Source organism: Danio rerio, chromosome 4 (genome assembly GCF_049306965.1).
Source record: "Danio rerio strain Tuebingen ecotype United States chromosome 4, GRCz12tu, whole genome shotgun sequence".
Lineage (NCBI taxonomy): Eukaryota > Metazoa > Chordata > Actinopteri > Cypriniformes > Danionidae > Danio > Danio rerio.
Genome location: NC_133179.1, coordinates 17,942,911 through 17,962,374, shown reverse-complemented (window position 1 = coordinate 17,962,374; position 19,464 = coordinate 17,942,911). Strand labels below are relative to the sequence as shown.

Here is a 19,464-nt window from a genome sequence, read left to right as displayed (position 1 = left end):
CTAATCATACACAGCTGATCAAACTAGTCAAGGTGTTCAAGACTACTAGAGACTATTAAGCAGGTGTGAGTTGGAGGTGGTTGGAGATAAACTATGCAGAGTTGTAGCCCTCCAGAGATTGAGTTTGAGACCACTGCTTTAATAGCATGTTGTGGTTGTGCCCCCTGAGGTGAAGTCGTGGGAGGGGCTAGTGGTTTTATATATTTATGTAGACGACAATAATCTTTTAGATTTTAATCCTTACATTTTAGACCCACCTATATAAATAACTACAAACAAAAGTGACATTGACTTAAGACAAGATTTTAGTTGGTCAATTGCACAGTCTATTTCAGTGTGCACTCACACTAGGCTATCCAAACCATGCTCAGGCCCATTTCCCAGTTTGTTTGTCAAGTGTGAATTTTCTGAATCGGGCCCAGGCACGGTTCAGTTTTCTAGCCCTGGCCTGATTGGAAGTGGTGTGTTCGGTTGGGCTTTGACACGGTAAGCTTGTTGTGCGAGTGCAAAGCATGCCTGAACCCAAAACTAAAGTTGCGACGTCACATTTAAGAGACTGTTTCATATTAATTTATTAATTATTCTAACTTTTCAATAAATGTGAACTGTCAAAGTTTGTTAAAGACGCAAACCCCCTCGCTACACGTCAGCTGCACCTTCAGCAAGCCTCCTATTGTGCTCTAGCACGGTTCAAGGCAACTGTACCTAGCATGAATATACCCTCAGTTGCATCAAAATAGCAATGTGGTGACAATGTACCTTAACACACCTCCATTTCACACTAGCACAACTATGGGTGCACAAATGCAAGGTATTTAAGCAACTTGGCGAAGGATATGATCAAAAATCATTTGCATTCCATCTGGCACCGCATTGCGGCAGGTAAAAGATAGGGTTACCAGAAATGGTTTGCGCGAATAGATCAAACATTTCGTGTCCTTTCAAGCATAACACCAATTAGATCATAATCTAGCCCCTACTAGAGCAAGCTTCTGATTGGTTGACTGCGAATGACTGCCAAAGTTTAGATTTTTCAATTCGAGCATTTCATGTGAATCTCAGATCAAATGCTCTAAACGCCCAAATTTGCACCTTGTCATTCGCTCGATTTAAATCATTCATGCTGCCTCATTCATACGAATAGCATTCAGGACAGCATTCGCACAGTTCCAGACCCTTCTCCGTGGCTGACACCAACCCTGATGTGCACCTCCCAAAAAATGTAACTACATGTTGCGACGACACGTAGCCCAAGCTGTGATTGGTTGGCTTGGTAGCATTGACGATTGTGAGCCATGAGAGCGGAGCACACCCATTGGAGCGAGTGTTTAACAAGTGTTGCGTCCAGTGAAGGAGTTTTATATGGAGAGTTTTGTTTTATGTGTATGATTGCATGACTGATGCAAGTCCACCAGTTCCCACCTCTGAATACGTTTGTGCTGTTCGTACAAGGTAGCATTACAGGTATTTCCACTGTAAAAAAAAAAAAAAACAGAAACCCCATTGCTAGCTAGCTAGAGCAGCACAAGCAGAATCAAGAAGTATAAGTGCTACGTGCAAGGTATGTGCTGTGGATTACAGCAATGACTCCACGAAGAAGTCAGGCATTAATGGACACATGGCACATAGCAGCCATTTTGAACAGGGCGATTCAGAGTCAATACAGTGCTGCTTTGACTGTCAGGTAAAGGTATACTACAGATGTTACCTTATTGTGTTCTCCACTCAAATGTGCATTTATAGGTTGGGCACTACATAGGACAGATCACAGGCACCCTTTAGAAATCTACTATGAATGGGACACTCAACAACTCAATTCCTGGAGGGGCGCAGCTCTGCACAGTTTTGCTCTAACCCTAATCAAACACAGCTGATGCACCTAATCAAGGTGTTTGAGACTCTTTTGGACTACTTGATTATTTGGATCAGCTGTGTTTGACTAGGGTTGGAGGAAAACTGTGCAGAGCTGCAGCCCTCCAGGAACTGAGTTTGGAACCCATGCTCTAAAGTATTGTGGACTTAACAAATGTGTAAATTGTGGCCACTAAGTTTGCAAGGTCACAATACCCACATGAAGCGTACCATTTGGGATTGAGCTGAATAGGCTTGACCATAGTCATTTACCACCTTGTTGTACAATTTAAAACACGAGTAATGGAGCGGTCACACTAGTTTGAGCATGCGAAATTCTGTCAAATGGCACTGCGTAAATGAGTGGGATTAAACAAGATGATTCAACATAAAAAACGTGCGATTTGTCCATATTTAACATTTCTGTACAAAGAGGTCATATCTTGATTTTTATTGGTCTCACACAATCACGAGATGCGATTTCGCAGTTTGCGTATGAATGGAAGCCTATAGGGTGCAAAGAGACTGCGGCATTAGAATCAACTTGTTTATGCACACCTCACTGACTCCAACAGGGTAATAATCTGCAGTCCCATTCCTGACACTACAGGGTAATCTAAAAAATAATTATTTAGTAAAAGAGGGTTATTGTTTATTTTTGTTTGTTTTGTGGGAATTCGTTTGTCTAATCCCATTGTTAGTTTATTTTGTTCACCTTTTTATGGATTTTTTGCTGGCTTATAGCTTCCTGTTTTCCTTCATGTTCCACTTCATCATCATTTCCCTGTGTTTGATCCTGCTTTGTCTTGCCAGTCTAGCTAAGTTTGTGTTTGAAGATATTTTCCCCCTTAGGGTAGTTTTTGTTGCCTTTTTGTTTTATTTGTATTATTAATAAAGCCATTTTAGTTCCTGCATTTGAAACCTCACTCCTTCCTTCATCCAAACCTTGACACTTCTACTCCTACATCTACTGAAGGTTCAAGAATTAAAATGACATGTATGCAGAGTATACAGTATGTAAACATTCATGCATCAATCTTAAACAATTATTTAAACAGACTTTTAAGAGTGTGAACATTGTTGACCCAACTATTTTACCTTTTGGCCTCACACCTTAACGCTCAAACATAGAACAACTGACCTGAGAGGAACCTTGTGTGCCGCTTAGAGAGTTTTGTGTTCTCTTATGCACTTTAGTTTCCCATACTTGTCTTCATCTTCAGGGATCAACTGTTGAAGCACAAAAAGCACTGTGTCTGTCTCCCCCACCACACATGCGTCATGGTCGAGTGGAGGAAGCTACCCTGTAGGGTTAGGAATGGGACTGCAGATTATTATCCTGATGGAGTCAATGAGAACGTCTATATGAGCACCTGTAAAGAGTTTTTTCCCCTTATACTCGAAAGCTCCTGCCGTGTGGCGACCTTTGGCTCAACTTTAAGCCAGCTTGGCAGAACACCACACCAAAACACACTGATACAATGCTTCGCAGAAAAAGGGAAAAGCTGAGAAGAAAGAATGAGAGTCTCGTTTCCCACAATTGTTAGTCTGAGTTCTAACCCAAGTGACCTATAAAAATAAGACAGAGTGAAGTAAGTACAGTGACAGCGCATGAAAAATATGACTTTATTTACTGAAAAAGGAAAACAGAAAGACTCTCCAGTTGACTTCGAACCAATTTACATCTCCGTCATCCAGAAGAACAACTTTCGATCCCCACCAATAACACAAAGAGGCAGGGTCCTGTGCCAGCTCAGTCCAGCCCCCACAGATGCCGAACCAAGCATGACAGGCTGCAATGACAATTACATACCTTGAGAACTGAGGCAGATGCAAACGTACTATTTAAAACCGTCAAGCATGTTCTGTATATAAATATAAATGAATAAACCTGTGGATGGCCAAGATGATGCACCAGTAACTGACTGTTGATTTTTCCTGGGTAGCCTGTGGTAGCAAAAAGATTCTCATTTGCCCTTGACCATCTGTAAGAAAAGACCATCGTCAGTCACATTTTAACAATATCATAAACAAACTGATCTTCAGAAAAATTTACCTGAAATGTCTCGCCTTGTCAACATGTGCGGGTCTTTTCTCGAGTGGATAACTGCAGGCAAAACACATCATTTACAGACAGTTTAATTCACTCCTGTATTATGTCATGGATTTAGCTAGCAAAACTGCTCATGTTAATGTCGTAAGGTGATTTATTGTGGAGGAGTTCAAGTAAGACTTTAAAAGGTTTAAGTCTTTATACAATCTCTAACCAAGCTTATGTTCTTTAAATATTATGGACAAATTCTTGATTCTTAGAAAGATAATATAAATTAACTGGAATGGGGGATATGGTACATTGTGCCTGGGTCATGTTGACTGCACAAACAGTTCTAACTCAGAAACACGTGCCACCAACAGCAACACTAACCACAAAGAGAAGGTTGTGTTTACCTGGACCGTGTAATGTCCCAGATAACCCAATCATTGGCCACCACAGCTCCAACCTTTATAGTGTTTGTGAGACACCAGTCAGCTGACATGAGTGGCACCTGCCCGCTGTCCAGTGACAGAATGGCATGCTGTGTGACAAGGTCATAGAACCGTATTGTGCCCTTCTTCTCTGCCACCATCAACTGTATAAAACAAAGCCAAATATTAGATTTACAATGGTGTGCTTACATATGAAACCACATTGAAAATCTGGGACACAAACCAAATTTCCAGGTTACCAATGAAATCCCTTTTTTGACAATGATCATATGAACTCCTATGTGCAGTAAATTTTCCTGTATGAAAAGCAAATCTACAGCCAGCACAACAGTTCTATAAGACTTTTGTTACTAACCTTACAGTTGTCTTCAGGGTGCCAACAGACACTTACACCAGGGGAACGAAGCCTGAATGAGGTGGTTTCATTACCATCAAGGTCCCAAACTCTATAGAAAGGAAACCAAAAAATATAATCTTAAAGTAAATACAAACTACCAAGTAATCATTACGTATGAGTAAAGCTGTAATATTTCCCAGAGATGGGTTGCCGCTGGAAGGGCATCCGCTGCGTAAAAAAATGTGCTGGATAAGTTGGTGGTTCATTCCGCTGTGGCGACACCGGATTAATAAAGGAACTAAGCCGACAAAAAAATGAATGAATAAAGCTGTAATACATGTTAACACAGTAACATAACACAACACATTTAACTGAGGATGTTGTTAGTGTTGTGTTGTCTAGTGTAAAGAAATTATCAATTTAATTTGAGTTATAAATGCACAAAGTTGAAGGTTGCGGTGAAAAGAAATGGGCCAGGAACAGGACAAAAAAAAAAGACCATTAATTGAATATTACATCACCCTTGTCCCCATGTGTGCTCACCCTTTAAAACACGCTAACTAAAAAAGAACTGTCAGAAAAAGGACACTAATCAAATGCAGCATAATCCTAATCAGAGCTCAATTAGTCACATTGAGGAAGCAAACCAAATGCTAAAAATAGCATTTCCTGCCAAACGAAAACCCAAATACCACCAGCTTAAAAACACCAGGTAGACTCAAGACTAAAGAGTGCAACTTCATGGAGACAGTGGCAATGAACCATCATTCAGAATGATTTGCATTAAAGGCATAAACTTTATTAGAATGTGTGTGTTCCCTGGGAACGGGTCGGGATAATGCTAGCATCATGCTCTACCAGTTGAACTAAAGGACCCCTTGCCTTTAGCTGACCCGGAGTTCTACAAAGAAGTACGGCTGCCAATACCTCCCAGCCTTTTCTTCCCAGGAGCAAAAGACTTTCACTCCAAATCTGGCTTTTCGGAAGTTTATGAAGGCACGCGAGGGCAAGTACAGATACACCAAGAGGCCTGCAAGCAGATGCAATAAATCATTTGGTTGTAGAAGATTGGAGATCAGATTCTGGTTGGTTACACTGGAGATCAGATCTTGGGTTTACCACATCACAGAGGCCCGAATGAAGAGAACCACAAGTTCTCCCAAATGAGTTGAAACCATGAAGGTTTTCTGGGAAAGCGTGGGGAAAGAGAAGGAGAAGGGGAAAAAAGAAGCCCTTCATTAATAGGAAAGACGCACATGCGCTTAGTTGATGAGGTCATTGAAAAGTCTTCATCAAATGAAGGCCAGAAGTACTCCAAAGACTCTCTGAATGTCAACCGTGCAGTTGGGGAGATTAATATCCACAGATGAGTGGTACTTGGAGGACATGCCCCATACTCAAAAATTCCTAGACAAAAGTCTTTGTGAGCACCTAAGCTCTGTCCAAAACATTTGCCAGGAACTCCTGAACTGTCTCCCCGCATCTGGGGCATCTCTGCTCCGATCAAGCTCCTTTGCTGAGCATGAGTGAGGTTTCAGACCACACCACACAAACATGGTTAAAACCCCTTTACTCAGAACCCCTCGCCAAGCAAGAGTTCAATTGCACGCAAAACCAAAACCGCCAGCCCTGACAACCACCAGGGAATTCAAGAGGGCAAAAAGTCAGTTCTCTACAACCCTTACAAAGCCAAATGAGGATTAAGACACTAGGCACACAAACAGTGTGAATCATCACAGACAATGTGTTAAAGCTATTGCATAAGACTCTTCAATGACTGACACAGCAACGCGGGATAACACGCAGCAGCCATGTACAATACAAGTTGAAAGAGAGGGAAGTGTTTGAAGTCACATAAGAACTAAAAGAGAAAACAAGGGGAGGGACTGTCTGGACTGTCTGTGTTTTCCCACATTGCGCAAATGGGAAGCTGAGCTAAGCATTCAATGTGATTTTCAGATGGCCAGGGGTGAGAAATGCTGAAATCGAGTAGAACTGTTGAAAAAAACATTTATGGTGGCAACCGGGTCAAGGGCTAATTCCTTGTCAGACATGGTGTGAATAATAGTTTTGACCTGACCTGTTTGAAACAACAGTGTTAGAGGTTTTATTTACATTCAATTGCTTTCAGCAGCCAAAATAAGACTTTTTATGTGGTCTGGTGTAATTCATCAATCATGAAGAGAATGAAAAGATTTAAACTTCACACAGAAACAGATGTGAGGCTGGTGAAACTAACCCAAAAACCGTCATCGTCACCAGACTCAATTTATTAGACATGATTGTTCAGTTCCAAAACCTTGCAAGTTTGTTCATAGCAGCCCAATATGAGTGCATGTTACTAAGATTAGGGTACCTAATCTAAGGTACTAATGTGCACAATTTAAGGGTAAAGAAGATACAAAAATGCCCCAATGGGGGCACTGCTCAGTGACAATCTCTAAAGCAATTTTTCATTCAGGGTCCTCAGCAAACCTCCAAAGGGGAGACAGGATGACTGAAGACAAAACAAGGAAAAACATAAAAATACAGGATCCACACCCTTAACATCACTTTTTTCCCTTACTTTTTGATAAATTATCCTAGTTTGCCTTTAAACGTTTTTATAAAAATTATTAGGCAGCATCCAATGTATTATTCTTACTGTATATAAGTTTTTGACAATTCAAAATCATTGAAAAACCATAATATGTTTGCAGATATTTAAGAAACATTCTAAGTGAACATATTTGTTTATCAGAAAAACAATGCTGAAGTCAGTAATTTCTCTACTCTTCCATGTCTGAATATCTGTCTTTGTTTTGGTCTGGAGAACCTGTCCGCTGCCAGTTTTCCCAATTATATTTCAGCACTCCGGGTTGCCTTGGTGGAAAGCACACAGTATTTCATTTCAGTCTTGAAGGCTGCCTCAATGTATGTGGCTGTGGCCAAAAACACGACCCCGGGAGGATGCAGATTCAGAATTATAAATCTACGTGGTGTGGTTTTAATTAGCAAAAATTGCATGTTGGTAGCATTTAACACTGAATAAAGCACAGTACCTGATGTGATTATTGTTATACAAGTTTATGCTGTTGTTCAGCAGCAAGAAATAGAAAACGTGTAGTTTTGGTGTAGGCTCAATGGTCAGGCATGCTTGCTCCCATTGGTGTCGTCAATCTCACAACCGGCATTTGGGTGGAGTCTTCAGAGGAGGAGCTGTGTAATAAAGTCTTTTGAATTAGGGGTGTAATACATATGTCGATCTAACATACTGCACCTTTAAAGGTGCCCAATAAAGAAAAGCTAAGTATACCTAGTTAAATAATATGTGATCAGTATATGGAATGGGCATACCGTGACCTCTGTTCTCATGCAAAATCCACAATGGAGACAAAAGGCCAAATAGAACACAAAACGAACCAGACTTGTGCGTTGCAAGGCTCATGGGGCACAGCTTCCGTATTTGGATGTACTTCAAGTGAGGTTTTACTTCATCAAACCTTATGAGCAGCTGCTTCATTAGGAGACCGTTCAGCAGACTGTTGTTGAACTGTCCTCAGTCTTAGTGTCAATCCACAACATTTCCTAGTGGGACAACAATGATCATTTCCCTCCCTTAGTTATATTTTATATTTAACTACTTATGTCAGACTTTTTTTAAATGGCAGATACAGATTTACTATGCGTTACTGAGCAACGACTGCACGAGACATGTTAAACTCACAACAGAACAAATTATCTTATTGAATAAATGTAGACTATAGCACCTAACCAAGTGTGGTAATGCTCCTAGTGGACCTTCTTCCTGCAGAGTTTTATGAGCAGTACTTGAAAACAGTTCACTTTAAGAATCAATCTGTGGTCAGATATCTAACCATCCCACGAGGAGTGTCAAGTAAAGTTTATACTGATTATAAATAAGCAACTATAATTTCCTATTTTGGATCACACCCTTTTTCTAAGCAAAATAACTGCCCTTGTGTTACCCGTCTTCCTCTACAACTGCAGGTATGCCTTGTTCTCCTACTGTAAACTCTGTCAACTCAGCATTTCCTTGTGTGACCTGCACTCCCAACAGTAATCTGTAGGTGGCACTGAGGCCTGTAACAACACTACAGCAAAAACCTGCTCTGATCTTCAAAGGAAGCAGGTTGAACTCTTTACCCAGTGCACACACAGAATTACGTAACTTTAAAGGAGATCTGAAACGGTTTGAAAATGAGGTGATTCCATGAATGAGGTGGTTAATTAAACCCTCAAAGGCAATATCTTAAAAGCCTAGCAAGATAAAGCTAAACTAATTGTGGGGGAAAAACAACCTCCTAAAAAGAACAGCATGAATTTCCAAATATTCTGATGAGCTTGTTGACTAATATAGGCTAACTTAGCCTCAAGCATCATAGTCATTCCATAATTGGGATCAACGTCCCTAGCACATGTTTCTGAATAAAAAAAGTTTGGTTTGTAATATAGGAAAGGTTGTCACATGCAAAAACGTTCCAGCTGAGAGCCACATTTGCATCAAAGACAGTTTGTGTGGCCTGACTGGAAAAGGTTTACTCTCTTTTTCTAACATTAACCTGATCTTTCTCTTGTTCCACCTCGCTGTTCCTCCTGCGTCCCATATTTTCTCAACGTGACAGAATTTAAATCTTTCTGCAGATGGAGCGCTCTACTGTTTTCTCTGGCTCCACAGGAGAGGGAGACTGAGGCTTATGGCGGATGTTTCCTGCTTCGATCCCTTCAGTGGCCCCTCTTTTCTCCCACCAAACACACTATCTCTGACGCAGAACCCACTGTCCATATATCAACTATCTGCATCTAAATTCTGATGGGCATGTGTAAAGTATGGTTTTGGAGGGCACTCTGGATAACATCTGGCTGTTTTCCTTATGAGCATGACCACAGCGAGACACCAAATCTCAAATCATGCTATCAAATCTCTCATTTGAGCTGGCAGCTCAGGATTAGTAATATATGGTAAATGCAGCGGTTTGCACCTTACTGTGCTGTCGGGTGGGCCATGATTTATTCATAAGAGACGGTCATTATTTAATCAAAATAATAAGCTGTTTCGAACCGGGCCAGTCTTAGGGGTGTTAGGGATTACAAAAGGGGTTTCAGCACATCCAGGATGTAGCAGAGAAATGGATAAGAAGCCTATTATTGCAGAAGCTGCAAACTAAAACAATCTCAACCAAAGACTTTGATAAAGATCAGCAATTTCTCCTTTCATCAAAGCCTGAAAATTCACCAACATCAATAAAACTGCTCCAGGAAGAGTGATGGGCACACTTCTCAATGGCACACCACAGAGATGATGAGTATGTGCAAACATTATCACAGCACAGTGGGTCAGTGTTGACCATAGGTCAAATGCTGACACTGCGTGCAAAAAGAAAAGGACTCGAACATGAAGATTTCAGTGCACTTAGAATACGATGGTTAATATCAAGCAAAGCAATAGTGCATACATAGCAAATCACCTGATCATGTTGAGAAAACATGGTTACACCTTCCAACTTTAAGACATATACCATAAAACTGTCATGGCAAGTTCTGCATAAAGGATCCAGTTGCTGAGTTTTGGATGTCTGTAAGGAAAACTACCGTCTTGGTCCTTATCCACCTTGAAGCCATTAAGCTTTGAAAGCTGGGAAGACTAAGACTGGGCCATTGAGTTGTGGCAGGCCACAGTGCTTCAACATCCAGGTGTGTAAGTTACATGGTTCCGACGCAAAAGGGAAGACCCGGGACTCCAGAAGTGCTTTCTTACATTACCTCTGAATGGCAGGAAACCGCACTTACCTCAGCGGCTGATTGGTGGGGCCACATTTGAGGAGCTCGTTAACTGTGGCAGTGGAGAGGAAAAGCCAGGGCTGCTGATTGGATTTCCACGTTTAACCAATTACTTAGAAAAACTCTGCATGCAAGTGGTGGTTGATGCTTACGCAGAGCAATGGCGAAACATGTTGTGTTTAGTGTCAGGTTTCAGAGTGGAAATTTGGTCAAGACTTTCTGCATCATTAACATAGAACAGAACACACTCACACACACACACACACACACATATATTTATATATATTTTTGCTTTCTCACACTCACTCAATCGGACTAACCTGCAAGTGTGGTCATCGCTGACAGAGGCTATTTGCTTTCCTTCTGCAGGTTCAAACACTAAATGATTGATGTAGCTGGTGTGGCCTTCCATCACCTAGGCAGCACAAGAAATTATAGAAAATTCAAATGCAATGTTCAAATAGTGAAAAACTCTGCTGAGGAAAAAGAAACATTTCTGCGTAGATGGTAAAGTAGAGCCACAAACATTCTGATTACAAAAATAGTTTTCCCACAGTACAGAGTGTCAGGGGGACATGTAATTGAGCAACATTTCAATAGGAAGAATTTTAATGTCTCAAATTGTTTGGTCAATAAGCTGTTTCATGACCAAACACACTAGGGCTGTGTGATTATTTGAAATCATATCGAAATCGCTATTTGAACATGCATGATTTCTAAATCGCCTTACAGCAAGATTTTTTGCACGCTTCAGTCCCAACTGACACCTCTACTGCAGTATGTTATTTAAACCAATCATAACGCAGCACGCCTAAACAGAGCGCGAGATCAGGAGACTGAGCTAAATGACAAATAGGGAAGTCCAGATCTGATCCCGTGATCGAAATCAAACGTTACCTCCTGATCAGAACTTGTATACGTGTGTGAATATATATATATATATATATATAGCTATGTGGTGGCACAGAGTTAGACCTCTTTGTTGACACACAGAAACAGCAACGTTTGCGGCCTGACATCACTTTGTTGCAGAGATGCTATTGGTTAAATGCTGCCAAAGTAAAACATGGAAGCAGCTTGAAGCGGAAAGCATGAGTATGTCTGCGGTGTGGAGGTATTATAAAGTTGATGACAACAACATTGCCATTGCCAACATTGCCATTGCCAACATTGTGAGATATGTAAACTTGGCATTGCAAGAGGTGAAAGGGAAAAGGCTACATTTAACACAACAAACCTGATAAGACACCTCAAAAACAACCGTAGAACCTCAATTTGAAATGCCATCTCCCCACTATTTCACAGAGAAAGCTCTGTCAGTGTTTATAAGAAGTTTTCTGACAAACTACTTGTCCTGTTATAAGATGTACCCCTTGTTTCGATCACCACAGACATATGGAGTTTGTCCGTAACTCCCATGTAACTATTAAGCCTTTGTGTATTATAGAAGTATCGGATCAGGTTTCGATATCGGTTGATACTCAAAATCCCAAAGCACACCACCAAATATCAATTGAGTGGCTTCACAACATCGAGTGGCCTAGCCAGAGCCTGTACATCGTCGCTTCCCATCCAACCTGACAGAGCTTGAGAGGTCCTGCAAAGAGGAATGGGCAACAATTCCCAAAGACAGATGTGCCAAGCTTGAGGCATCATATTCAAAAAGACTTGAGGCTGTAATTGCTGCAAAAGGTGCATCAACAAAGTATTGATCAAAGGCTGTGAATCCTTATTTACATGTGATTTTTCAGGTTTTTTAATTTTAATAAATTTGCAACAATTTCCAAAAATCTTTTTTTCACATTGTCATTATGGGGTGTTGTGTGTAGAATTTTGAGGAAATAAATGAATTTAATCCATTTTGGAATAAGGTAACATAACGTAACATTAAAAATGTGGAAAAAGTAAAGCGCTATGAATACTTTCCAGATGCACTGTATACTTTTCAAATATATCCAAATTTGAACAACCAATTAACATTAAAATCCTTTTAATATTCACATGTTGCTTCATTTTATTTAAAGCTTGTAATGTATATAAATTTTGTATACCCAATGAAAAAAGAGAGCTACCTTCACATCACAACTGTTTTGGAGATCCGATGTCCACAGCCTGATTTTTCTGTCAGCTGCTGCAGTGGAAAACCTGAAAAAGAAGCATATAATCTGGATGAAATAAAACACTGCGTTTAGTCACGATCACGCATGCGGGTGTGTAATAAACCACAGATGATAAAAACACTGGAGATTATTACAAATGTTAAAAGACAAACAACTAAAGTCAGAATTTCAACACGCCATTTTCACATTTGTCTTTTCGAATCCAACCAAACCTAATAAAACAGCTCTGCCACTAATCAGCAGCAGCAATTATTCACACAATTACCCTAACTCACCTCTGACAAGAAAAACACTTTTAGTTAGAAAAACCACACGCACATTTTATGTTACAATACCACACACAGACACAAAATCTTCTTCCATCCTATAACAAATAAGATTCAGGGTTCCTGCCACATAAGGTCCAAATACCATCACATAGCTCTATCAACATGTTCATCTGCGAGTTGTCTTTGGCTAGAATGTTGTGCAGATGGAGTAACATCACTGCAGCACCCATCATTTGCATGCTAGCAAGCAACCTTTCAATAACCTCTGATTCAATGTCACATGCCCAGGAAATCTTAATAAGGTCTCTAGTACCCCATTCCCAAGAGGTGCACCTACAGTGAAGAGGAAAATAAACCCAAATAAGGGGCAGCACACGCTAAATCTTCCGCCATGTCCACAGCATGACCAGGAAATGACTCTGCCCTTCCCATGCTGCTAAACCTACAGGAAACTTCCCCACTGGGAGTAGAACTTTCCCAAGTTCACAGCTTAACAAAGGACATGTCAGACTGACATCGTCTTATTAGACTCTTGATACAAACCAGATCAAACCAAAGCATTGACAGACTCTTTCCACTGCTTGACATGAACTTACAAATCTTGGTAATGAATCGATCCCTGGAAAACGAGTCTCTCAGTGATAGTGTTCTTAGAAAGCACTTTTATTTGAACATAACTGAGTATTTTTGTGCGTGTGTGGTAAAATATCTCAACTCTCAAATATCGCAATTGACTCAGACATCAATTAGGAGGGGAAATTCAATAGTGAGAAGCAGAGAAAGCTTATTTATCTAACATTTAAAAGAATATCAGGATTGGTGCAGTAAAATAAATCAATTATCATATGCTCTGTCTGAGCCCCTAATGAAGAGAAGTGACTTGGTTGTAGATGAAGAACTGTATGGTGTCTGGCATCAAGACCTGTGCGGCTTCCATAGATCATCATAATTCCACATCTTCTATTACACAAACAAAACTCACATTATAATCCATCAGTACTATTTGGTTTAACCCCAGCATAAAAGGCAACACAAGTTCAAAACTATACCTGATGACTGGAGGGAGCTTGTCTAGATGGGTTTCAGGGCTCCATGCGATGGCATCCACGCGTACTCCATGCATGAACACCTGTAATGAGTTAAACTCTACACCCTCCACCTCTGCGTCTTCCTCCTGCACAAACACAGACCACTAGGCTGTCATTCATATACTGATGTGCAAGCAGGACAAGTACCAGTACAGTTTTAAAAAATCTCAATACATGCATCAACATTTGATGTCAAGTAGGGATCATTCTTGTTGAACAAGCACCACAGTTTGGAACATGTTCAGCCACATTAAAGCTTATTATCTGCATGTTTTAAAGGTCTGTTTCTGTGTAAACATTTTTCCTAACCAGTTCTAAGCATTAAGGCAAAAGAAACAATTACTATTAATACAGTGAAAATTATGCAGAGTTTTTTCAGTTTTGCTTTTGTTACATTAATTACATTTTTATAACTGTATATTTTAGACTACTTCCCCAGAAAAACAAACATTAAATTTGTATTTTTGTTTTATTAAACTTATATACACTCACCGGCCACTTTATTAGGTACACATTACTAGTACCGGGTTGAACCCCGTTTTGCCTTCAGAACTGCCTTAATCCTTTGTGGCATAGATTCAACAAGGTACTGGAAATATTACTCAAAGATTTGGGTTCATATTGACATAATAGCATCAAGCAGTTGCTGCAGATTTGTCGGCTGCACATCCGTGATGCGAATCTCCCGTTCCACCACGTCCCAAAGGTGCTCAATTAGATTGAGCTCTGGTGACTGTGGAGGACATTTGAGTGCAGCGAACTCATTGTCATGTTCAAGAAACCAGTCTCATGAATAGGATGAATAGCACTTTATGACATGGCGCATTATCCGGCTAGAAGTGGCCATCAGAAGATGGGTATACTGTGGTCATAAAGGGATGTACATGGTCAGCAACAATACTCAGGTAGGCTGTGGCATTGACACGATGCTCAATTGGTACTTATAGGCCCAAAGTGTGCCAAGAATATAAATACTCAGAAATACTCAGACCCTGTCTGGCACCAACAACCATGCCAGGTTCAAAGTCACTTAAATCATCTTTCATCCCCATTTTGATGCTCGGTTTAAACTGCAGCAGATTGTCTTGACCATGGTAAAATGCTGCCATGTGATTGGCTGATTACAAATTTGCAATAATGAGCAGTTAAGTGTACCTAAAAAAGTGGCCAGTGAGTGTATGCTTGTTGTTTGTCTATTAACAAATTAACCCCAATCTTTTTAAAATAATTAATTATGTCCAAAAAGTGCTATTCAGATCATTTGGCATTTTCACATTACAGAAAAACAAAATAGTTTAAAAGTTTAAACAGGTACTACATGAGTCACGTTGCTATTATCATGTTACAGTTCAACATTTCAATGCCATTCATTCACAAATCCTCTTCTGTCACAGTAAGGTGCCTAATGGATGCGCACTTTAGAATCTTCCTCAAAGTAGCAGATCAACCGTGCGCATTTTTTTCTAGTTATATGAAACCAGAAGCTTTTCACACAGATTTTGTACGGTACTGTAAAAAACACAAACACATGCAGCAACTGTGTACATGTCCTGAATGCCTGAACTTCCCAAACAACATGGACTTGGCTTAAATAATGCATTGCTTTTCTGGTTGTACTTCAGTAATGTCCAATAAAATCTCTATCAAAATGCAGCAGAAATAAATAGCTTGCAATAAATTCAAGACATTGATGCTTGGATACAGAACATCAAATGCTCCTTACTCTCCTACCTTCTCTTATGAGTATTTATCCCCTCTAGAAGCCTGAGGTTTGTTAATGAGGCACAAAATCACTTTCCTTCTCATTTACGTTTCCTTGCTGGTGAAATGACTTTTCCAAACCTACACGGAATACCAAACCCCTTGCAATAAATCAATAATTCCATTAATGTACTACATTTGACTTGTAATATTAAGTGTGACAAACGAACAAACAGCAATATAATAGTCTCTTCAGACTCACTTTAAACATTTATGTACACTGCTATTATAAATTGATGTCATTTACATTTAATATGTAACCAACAGTTGATTGGCAAATGTTTTTGTCAGTATGCACAGCTAATTTTAGAACAACACTACAAGGAACCACAACGTGTTCTAGACAAGGCTAACATGACCATAGTAACCAATCAAACCATGACTCATTTGTTTACAAATTTTCTTTTTTAATTGTGTATAATGTTCAGCAAGCACTATGCAATTAATTGAAAGATAGCAAGCTGAATTTTAATGTAACCATTGAATAAAGGCACCAAACTTAAAAAAGCGATAACATGTAAACTACGGCTGCACAATATTGGAAAAATATGGCATTGTGCTTTATATTGCATTATGAATATAATTTCACCAGATGAATTGAAAAGCTCTATTAGGATTAGGCATGGGACTATAAACATTTTTTAAGGTATAGACCATTTTAGTTTGGTCATCTCATTGGCCCATGAACATTTCCTGCTTGTTATCATACTATTTCATAGCTGTAACAAGAGGCAATTTAATCATAACTTAATATTAAAACAGATATTATAACATTATTTATCAATATGTGGCTCTTTTTGGATACTCAGACGCTATTAAAATTAAAAATGTAAAACAGAAAATACATATTGACCAATCATTTTTGTTTGCAACTCCTTACAATGGTCTATACAGTGGTTTGGAAAAGTCAAGGTTTTAAAACCGGCAAAAAAGTTTTTATGCTGTTCCAACCATTTTTTAATCACATTTTTTTTCTTAGAACAACAGTATCTCCACCAGAAAAGAAACCCAAAGATGCCATTCTACAATGTAAAGAAATCGTTGTTTTTGAAACTAATGAAGATGGCACAAGTCTAAAGATATGTTACCATCCAGAAATGTCAATTTTTGCGCAAAACTGGAATAACGCATAAAAGATGTGCAAATAAAGCAACATTTCTATCCAATGAGTCAAAGAGAACAAAATCGTCACTTCCTGATTGACGGGCGACAAATATCAACAGTAAAAATGGAATTTGCAGCGGTAGAAGCTGCGCGAATCTTTTCTTCATTTAATAAATGACTTGCACCTCAGAAGACAAATGCCATGACACAATGAAAGCGTGGTGGCGTTCAAAGGTGTGAAATGCAGAGCACATACATTCGTAACGATGTAATAAATAATTTAATAAAACTAACACTGAAATGGTTACGGCTAGTTTTTCCATTCAAACACATTTTTATCATCACATGATCTCTTATAACAAAATCAAGACTTTTTAAAAGCGCACACTGGAATTTCTTTGGTAAAAGTGTTTCCATTGGTAGTTTATGCACATTTTTTTTACCTATAAAAAGTTTATCCTACTCAGTTATGCGCAGACATTTTTTATACTCATTTACAAAACTTATGCGTATCTTGACATTTCCATCATCCGATCTTTTATGCGCATACCCAAAATTCACATAAAAAAGGTGGATGGAAACAGAGCTACTGATTCATTTAAATAATTTAGCCTGACATGTTGACTGTTCCAAAATGTTTTAAATGTTTCTCAAAATAAATTTTTTTTTTGTTCAATGGGGAAAATGTGTTGAATTTTGTACATTTAGACATTTAACATTTAAAGACATTTAAAACAAATATATTTTAAAGCAGTAATCACAATACCGTGAAACTGTGATATTTTTTATCCAAGGTTATCATTCTGTCAGACTCATATATTGGCCTATACCTAGTTGGAACGATCAAGTCTTTTTCTATGCAGCGTGTTTGCATAAATTACAAGCATATATAAATACAACAGAGCAGAGAAAGTGAAATACACACCGTTTTATGGTTTTTAGGACAGTCTAACAGTATTCAGGTACAGAAATTGAACAATCAAACATAAGAAAACATGATCATCATTGTATAAACAATTAAAAAAATTATTATGTTAAATAATATCTTTATGTTTTAAGATTTAATAAATAACCTAAGCAATTAATCTAATTAATAAATAACCTTAATAAATAATCTAATCCTGTGGTTTGAGTATTGTAAATTTCTATGCTGAAACAATATATTGTGCAGCCCTAATGTAATCAGTGAAGTTTTAGGTAAACAGCAAGCTTAATTATTTTATATGATGAGTAACCATAAATTAACTGTCCCAGAATTCATTGCATGGCACATTACTAACGTGACATTACTATTGTTCTTTTTTATTTTATACCTTTTAGTCCTCTCATCATTTGTGTACTGTAGTGTTGTGTAGCATCTAATATTGATAATGGGTATTGCATGCTTTTGGTGTCACGTGTTACCCTGACGATGTTGATGCTAGCAGCTTAAATATAGAAATGTGTCTACCATACTTCAACTGTAATTTTGTTTTTTACATTTGACCATGAATTTACCATTATTTTATATTTATTGCCCATTTCATGAGCACTTGGAAGTCTTATTGACATACAATGTCTGAGGTTTACATTAAATACACGAAACCAAAGAATGTTGCATCAGTTCATTTAGCGTTTAGATCATGCCAAAATATTAATGCATGCTAGTTCACATACAATTCACCCTAAACAGTGCTCCAGATTAGCTATTTTTAGCATTATTAGTAGTGGACAGAGGGCTGGGTGATATGGCAAAAATCTCGATTAATTCTTTTCCATATTAAACAATGACAATATACTTTTCGATATCAGTTGTTAATGCTTCATTGATTTAAAAGAGTATCCCAACAATGACTGAAGCCACAAAAATGAGAGATTCCATTAAATAGCATGACCTATTTTTGGTGGCCGAAAATTTGGTGCATCTCTTGTATCAATCAACACACTTCTAGATTCCCATTGTTGTACGTTTCTGCTGTGTGATTGGATTATAGATCAATATAGAGTAAAAAAGTCCAGAGCTTATCATTGTTATCGACATAAATTTTATTGCTATTAGATATAATATCAGTTATTATCCCAGCCCTCAGTGGACAGGATGCCAATTGTCTCCTGGCGATCCACCATCCTGAAGGGTTTCTCATTCTCTTTTTCTTGATTATTAACCTGCAGTCAGGTAGCTCTTCAGGATTTGACTCTGCAAAGATCGGTCTTGTGTACTTACCTTAAAACGACAAGTGCCGACGACCACATACTTGTTTCCTCCGTATGCCAAGAGTGACGCAGGTGAGCCACAATCATATGGACTGAACTCCACTACGTGGACATAGTCCTCGCAGGGCACTGTGTAGCTTGCAGAGCGGACTGTATCATCTGGCATCTTCCATCAAATTGATCTTTATTGTTGAGAAGAAATGGGTTTGCCTAACCTTTCAAAAAAGTTTAAAAAAAAAGGAAATTAGGAAAACGTACGACAAAGTAAATATGCATTTTATAAGGAGAAAAACTAATTTGTAAAATATTATTCTAATGTGTTGTTATAGTTTGTCACAGTTATGAATAGTTTTGTTTCCTTCATTCAACACTTTTTAAATTATTTATTTCAATAAGAATGATCCATTCGACTGCCTGCTCTACCAAATGGATGACCATGTTTTGACAGTTTTAAATAATGACTGTTAATGTTT

At 38.7% G+C, this 19,464-nt stretch overlaps 1 protein-coding gene across 1 annotated transcript in view; it reads right to left on the bottom strand.

The window, feature by feature from the left end:
* Nucleotides 1–3,465: 3,465 nt before the first annotated feature.
* nup37 (nucleoporin 37) overlaps nucleotides 3,466–19,464 on the bottom strand; it is a gene marked incomplete at its 5' end in the record, with an annotated part of 42,741 nt that continues 26,742 nt past the window's right edge. Inside the window, 9 exon segments of the mRNA NM_001002619.1 lie at nucleotides 3,466–3,644; nucleotides 3,743–3,836; nucleotides 3,908–3,958; nucleotides 4,300–4,481; nucleotides 4,694–4,784; nucleotides 10,777–10,871; nucleotides 12,529–12,601; nucleotides 13,895–14,019; nucleotides 19,002–19,206. Coding sequence (NP_001002619.1) covers nucleotides 3,531–3,644; nucleotides 3,743–3,836; nucleotides 3,908–3,958; nucleotides 4,300–4,481; nucleotides 4,694–4,784; nucleotides 10,777–10,871; nucleotides 12,529–12,601; nucleotides 13,895–14,019; nucleotides 19,002–19,157 — 981 coding nt within the window. The 3' untranslated portion in view covers nucleotides 3,466–3,530.